General features: G+C 46.9%; 6 protein-coding genes across 6 annotated transcripts; 4 read left to right on the top strand and 2 right to left on the bottom strand.

Annotated features, from left to right (window-relative positions):
- Window positions 1-104: 104 nt before the first annotated feature.
- On the bottom strand, window positions 105-521 carry RB195_024562 (uncharacterized protein; the record flags this gene model as incomplete). The annotated part of the gene is made up of 1 exon (XM_064212387.1): window positions 105-521. One exon carries the CDS (start codon window positions 519-521, stop codon window positions 105-107), a length of 417 nt encoding a protein of 138 aa, XP_064068268.1.
- A 44-nt stretch (window positions 522-565) lies between these two features.
- RB195_024563 (uncharacterized protein) lies at window positions 566-877 on the bottom strand (the record flags this gene model as incomplete). Its single annotated transcript, XM_064212388.1, has 1 exon — window positions 566-877. One exon carries the CDS (start codon window positions 875-877, stop codon window positions 566-568), a length of 312 nt encoding a protein of 103 aa, XP_064068269.1.
- Window positions 876-1,205, top strand: RB195_024564 (uncharacterized protein; the record flags this gene model as incomplete). Its single annotated transcript, XM_064212389.1, has 1 exon — window positions 876-1,205. One exon carries the CDS (start codon window positions 876-878, stop codon window positions 1,203-1,205), a length of 330 nt encoding a protein of 109 aa, XP_064068270.1.
- A 117-nt stretch (window positions 1,206-1,322) lies between these two features.
- RB195_024565 (uncharacterized protein) lies at window positions 1,323-3,443 on the top strand (the record flags this gene model as incomplete). The annotated part of the gene is made up of 3 exons (XM_064212390.1): window positions 1,323-1,543; window positions 2,398-2,450; window positions 3,385-3,443. 3 exons carry the CDS (start codon window positions 1,323-1,325, stop codon window positions 3,441-3,443), a joined length of 333 nt encoding a protein of 110 aa, XP_064068271.1.
- A 715-nt stretch (window positions 3,444-4,158) lies between these two features.
- Window positions 4,159-5,610, top strand: RB195_024566 (uncharacterized protein; the record flags this gene model as incomplete). Its single annotated transcript, XM_064212391.1, has 1 exon — window positions 4,159-5,610. The coding sequence occupies one exon, from the start codon at window positions 4,159-4,161 to the stop codon at window positions 5,608-5,610; it is 1,452 nt and encodes a 483-aa protein (XP_064068272.1).
- A 128-nt stretch (window positions 5,611-5,738) lies between these two features.
- On the top strand, window positions 5,739-6,023 carry RB195_024567 (uncharacterized protein; the record flags this gene model as incomplete). Its single annotated transcript, XM_064212392.1, has 1 exon — window positions 5,739-6,023. One exon carries the CDS (start codon window positions 5,739-5,741, stop codon window positions 6,021-6,023), a length of 285 nt encoding a protein of 94 aa, XP_064068273.1.
- Between the last annotated feature and the right edge of the window lie 193 nt (window positions 6,024-6,216).

Here is a 6,216-nt window from a genome sequence, read left to right on the forward strand (position 1 = left end):
TGATGTTTTTTTTCTGCATTCTGTATAGAGAAAAATCTTCCTCGAAGGAAACGGTGGTCTGTTCCAGTGAACGGCGAGATGTTAGATGCCAGGTGTCGGCTTCGCTAGAAAGGGTAGACGATTGAAACGTTAAGGTTCTCGGTGTTGATCGTCAGTAGCGGCCGTGATGCAGACAACTCTCTTAGATGTTCTTCAGACCAAAGAGACACAAAGAACTGTGCACTTATAAGGAAATATGTAATGAAGATTGGTTGTAACGGGTGAGTTGTCGAAATTATCACTACTTCCAACTCCTCGTAAAACGCGTCCAATTCGTATTTATCAGCTGTTGGTGTTGGTGAGTTCCAGTCGATGATACTGGTGGGTTTCTGGCGCAGAGGGCGGAGGCGAAGAATAGCCAGATGAGGTGATAGGATCTCGTGAAAATCGACAAAATGGACGACAGGTGGGTACACAACAAAACCAACACCCCCTTCATTTCGCGGAACCTTTCCACGAATGTCGAGTGTACCGTCATTCATTTGTCGTACGTCGCTCCTTTTGCACTTGGTCTCCTGCAGAGCAATCAGGTGAAATTTGATACGCTCTGCAGCTCCGAGAAGGGCATGCAGGTCAGCGTCTGTGGACTCTGTTCTCGCGTTGTAAGTACACAGTCTGAGACAGTCTCCATGATGAATCGTGCGCCTTGGAGACGCCTTGGAGTGTCGCCTGGTTCCAGAACCAAAGCCGTCCTGGGCAGCCTGAGATTTGATTGCCTGTCACCGGTCGCCATACCGTCCGACGTCTGAGACGGCAGGGCCCAATGTGCAGGGTACCGAGGCAGTGAATATACTGAAGAGGCAAAAAGACTTTCCACTAAACTAAGCAGACCTGCCATGGCGAGCTTAGCTTTCACTACAAGTCGTCGCCCAACCAATATGGATCAGGGAGCCACCTTGCGACATTTTGCCAAGACGATGGTGAGTCTTGGCAGTGGTTTACTCTTAGCTAGGCTTCCGATTCCGAGAAGTCGGAATGGCGGATGTGTCGAACTCCTTCTCTGTTTGGGAGACCCTGCCGGAGAACGAACCTCCGCTGTACATCGCAGTTCGACATCCAGAGTCACCTCCACGCATTATGAGACGGTGAACCGTTGTGGAGGAGCTGCGAGTCTACCTATCCACAAGTCTCCCTATCATGATTTACGGAGATTTGGGCAGCGTTGACGACGGTGATGGAAAAGCTTGACTGCATGGAGAGAAAGCTGTTTAGACGACTGATTTTGGCCGTTGGTATGTCATACGAAGAACTTTATTGGGAAGTGGACATGGTGTTTCCGGCGGATGACACGTGGAAAAGGTCAATATCTTGCCCAGCCTTCTGAAGTGGTCATGGAAAAGCGTCTTCGCTTCTCTGGTCACGTTATGGGGAGACCGTCTGATCATCTTGCCCAAGTTGTCCTGACGATGCTTCCAAATCCTAATTGGAAAAGAACCTCTGGTCGTAAAAGAAAGCTCTGGTCGGAGGTGGTAAAGGAAGATCTGAGGAGGCTTGGCGTTGACAGGTAGTTCAGTTGAGACGTGAAATTCCGCCGGTTGTGGAACTGCGACGGATGGGTGGATTCTATGCTAACTCTAGCTGAAAATCGAACAGGATGGGGTCGGATATGTTCAAGAACGATACATCCCGGTGAAGATGCGGATAGCCGCGTTAGACCGTAACTACCGCCCGCCGATTAAGTCAAGCAAATCAGGTATGCCTTCATGAATTATTCACAGGTCAGAAATGAGCATGAAATTAGTGCTCACATGTGCAAGTGCGTCAGATGTAAAGTAGCATTCTTTTTCGCAATTATACAGACAGAATTTTCCGGAAAGAACCACAACAGTAATGCATCTAGATCAAAGGGTGGACACCTATGTGCGCTGGTAACCTATTCCAATGGGACATAGAATGTGTGCCCATGCCTTGCAAACTGCATTGTTGGAGCAGCTCACTTAAAACACTTCCCATCTCTTTTCTACGGATCTCTTTCGCCATAGAACAAATATGCATGCAGGAGCCGACGATCCGCTTCGGTAATTGATTGAGTTTGTTTTTCCAGATTGTTGTCGTCGTCGATGAACTTCCTCTCTTTTCTTATCTTCTCAGCTTTCGAAATTAATTTCTGAATAATGTACAAATAAAAGTGGAATGCTGCTTCGAGTTGTTCCTTTTGTTGCAGATGTGTACTTACACTTTTATACTGAGGCTGGCTTCGAAGAGGTTTTGGTCCCACTCGGGTGGTTTGCAGAATAATCCTTCTTGCCAAAGGCGGACTTCTAATCACTTTTTACCGATGGTCTTCTGTTTTTTTGTTTTGCTTTCCTCGCAGGATAATGTGCTTCAAAGCGATGTATTCTGACTTCGCGTGTTTAGACGTTGTGAGCGGAACATTTGGACGGTAACGTGGAGCTCACGTCCTCTTCCCGGTCAGTTCCTTTCTACATGCTGGAAATGCTGACAGTGTTTAAAGGCATCACCCCACGAATCTGAGGTGGTACGGATTTCAGGTGGAGTATTCTTATGCGGAATAGCAGATTATGGAGAGGGGGTGATTTTGTCCATTCCTTCCTAATTGCCGTAAAAAACGGTCCGGAAGATACAGCGCGTGCACATGTCTGGCGCGCTCCAAACAGACTCGTTTTAGAAAATAGCGTGCCGGACCGCGCGAAGCCGTATCGTTCGGGCCGTTTTTTGCGACAGTTAGGAAGAAATGGACGGAATCAGCCCCCTCTCCTTATTCTACGACCCCGTAAACGAATACTCCACCTGAACTTCGTACCACCTCAGATTCGTGGGGTGATGCCTTTAAGGTAAAGAGTGAGGGACGGACAAGCTATACACAGTCAACCGGTGAGATAGGTATGTTTAACGCCATGAGATTGTTTTACTGGGGCCAGAAAGAAGTGACGCAGTTGCAGTGAGTTCAGAAAGTGAAGCGACATATGGAACCGCGCCAGAATTGTGCACTGATGACAGAGCATGAGATCGTAGGGGTTCCTGATGTGTTGATATCATGAAATGGAGTCAAACGAGTTGCGCAAGAAGTTAAAAAGAACACATATCGCTATGACAGCTACATCCGTATTTCCACGCTCTACTCTAACGTAGACCTACGTATTTCTATTATTCTCTAAATGAGGCCGCGTGTATGAGTCTAATTGCTACCTGCTTGCGGTAGCTCAGTTACAATAAATGCATTCAAGTATTTGACTAAACGCCTTGAGTACGTACAGCTTATATAACTTGCACACGTATTTGGCGGAGCCTACCTAGATATTGCGAAAGAGTGTCAGATCTTGTGAAAGAGTGTTGATGTACAGCACACTATCAAAACGTAACCCAAATAGATTATATTTTTAGGGGAGAATGGGATCCTTGGTAACTACTCTCCGCTGAACCGCCGGACACTGTTGTGCTGAAGTGTCGGTGTGCAGTTCAAGCGACACGCCAATTCTCACACGAGGTGCAACACTGACGAATGTATGAATTCTGTGGGAGCTTTTGCTGTAGATCGAGAACGTTGAGCTGTATTCAAGGACGACACGCCTTAGCGGGAATGCGCGCAGTGGCACCAGGCAATAATACCAGCTCGCCGATCAATTTAAGTAACATATTTTACGTACTCTTTGTCACTTGGTTGCCTTTTGTGTTTTGTTTTTCGTATTTTTGTTATATTTGCTGCATTCGCTTTTGTTATGGAGACCTATATTGCATCTGTATTGTTTGTAAAGTATCGTACTGCTTTTGTTCATGTTGTTGTTTTTCATCTGGTTCAAAAATTCTATTTATTTCCATGTTGGTGCTTTTTTGTAAGGAAGGGAGGGTAGGCGAACAAACAAATAATAATATTAACATAGGAATAGATACAATTTTGAAGTAGATTCCAAAAACAGATACAACATAGATCTAAATAGCAGACGCAAATGCAGGAAACAACAAAAGTACGAAAAAAGTAACATAAAAGACGAATAAATCAGAGAAAAAGAATGACAACAGAATGCTTAGTTTATAGTACGTTGCAAGCGATTCCATTGCCACGTTCACTACTCTGTTCACATTAGAGCTCACCAAGTAGATCTACCACTTCTTTCATAAAGATGAACCAATGTTATCGTATTCTTCAATGAACAATGAATGAGCCTTTTGATTATTCAACTCCTTTTGGAGCGCCGGTTAGCAGCAAACACTAGCTGCAGAAAAGCGTTGCAGGAGGATCTTTTCAAATACAGGCGGAAGAAGATTCTGGAAGCAGCACAAAGAAGAACGAGTCTAAAAAAGTGCCGCAGGGATCTCCGCGAATATAATATTCCGCTAGCAACCTTGCTGAGCGAAGACGGGACTTGCGCGTCTTCTCGTCGTGAGATGGAAATCATTACGGAGAAGTTCTGCTCGAACCTTTTCCGTTCATCAACTCCTGTGTCAAGCCCAGTCATCCCCACTGGCGAAGCTCCACCACGGATTCTCCCTTTGGAAGAACGAGTCGCTATCAAGAGTATGAAACCTGGCACAGCCCCCGGACCTGATTTTATATCAGCAGACTTTCTTCGGGCTGGTGGCCATCCGCTTCATGTAATCTTAGCAGCGCACATGACATCCTACCTTCAGAAAGAAAGGATCCCAGACCAGTGGAAGACCTCGCGAACCGTTCTTATCCATAAGAAAGGTGACCGAGAGGACCTTCGGAACTACCGTCCGATATGCTTGCTGAGCGTGTTATACAAAGTATTCACCAAGATCATCCTCACGCGCATATCTAGGACGCTGGATGAATCCCAGCCTCAAGAACAGGCTGGATTCCGCCAGGGGTTCAGCTGCTTGGACCACATCCAGACCGTGTCGAGGGTCATAGAGGTTTGCCGGGAATACCGCCTGCCCCTTGTTCTAACCTTCGTCGACTATGAGAAAGCCTTTGACAGAAAGCGTGAAACGAATGCAATACTGTCAGCACTGGTCGACCAAGGTGTGGACGCGTCGTATGTGAGGACATTAGCCAATTGCGACGATCGATGCACGACTAGGATACAGCTTTTCCACCGCCCTCTCACCATACCCATTGGAAAGGGGGTACGACAAGGCGATACTATATCGCCGAAGCTGTTCACGGCCGCATTGCAATGGATAATGAAATCACTATCCTGGGAAGAAAGGGGCATACGTGTTGATGGAAGATTTCTTTCGAACCTTCGTTTCGCGGACGACATCGTTCTCTTTTCGAGCAGTACCAATGAAGCAGAAACGATGCTCAGCGAATTGAACGAAGCAGGGAAAAGAATAGGACTACGAATAAACAGAAAGAAGACACAGTTCATGAAGAACGCCTCCTGCGAGGACGGAGGAGTACAACTTGAAGGCTCCCAAATCGTGGAAACTCCGTCATACGTATACCTCGGACGTTCTATGAATATGAAAAACGACTTGATGGAAGAACTGAATAGAAGAATGAGAGCAGCATGGGCAGCATTCGCAACCGTCAGGGAAGCTACGGACCAACTGACGGACCAAGGTCTTCGTGCCCATCTGTTCGACTCGACAGCCCTTCCAGCGCTCTGTTACGCAGACGTGGCCAGACACCGCGGCCACGTCTAGGAAGCTACTTACTACCCACAGAGCCCTTGAGAGATGTCTCCTGAAGTTTAACCGGCGCACACAACACCTTCCCGGTCTTCGTAGCTCCGAATTAAGAGGAATGTCCCGTCTTCGCGACCCAGCGGAATATGTATCGAAAACAAAACATAGATGGGCCGGTCATGAGAAGAATCGACGATAGATGGACTAAAAGAACGCTAGAGTGGATCCCATGGGACGCTAAACGCCCCCGAGGGAGACCGCGAACGAGATGGGGTGACGTGTTCGCTGCACGGATGGACCAGCTGAGAGCTCAGCTGGATACGGCTCAAAGACCTCGTCAACGTCACTCACGAAGCTTGAGAACATCTTGGATGACAATGGCGAGGGAACGAAACGAATGGAAGAGATGCTGGGGCCCGCACGTCCAGTGAAGACGGGCCATCTAAGTAAGTAAGTAAGTTTGGAGAGTTCGATAGTTAGTTGTGAATTGCATTAGAAAACCTCCAAGTGATGGGCACATTACTAAAGCATCCTACAAACAAAGGAACAATCCCACCGGGAACGGAATATCATGTCATTGTTATCTGTGGAAATCTAAACTCCTATAGCATAAGCATCCTACAA

This window comes from Necator americanus, chromosome X (genome assembly GCF_031761385.1).
Source record: "Necator americanus strain Aroian chromosome X, whole genome shotgun sequence".
Taxonomy (NCBI): domain Eukaryota; kingdom Metazoa; phylum Nematoda; class Chromadorea; order Rhabditida; family Ancylostomatidae; genus Necator; species Necator americanus.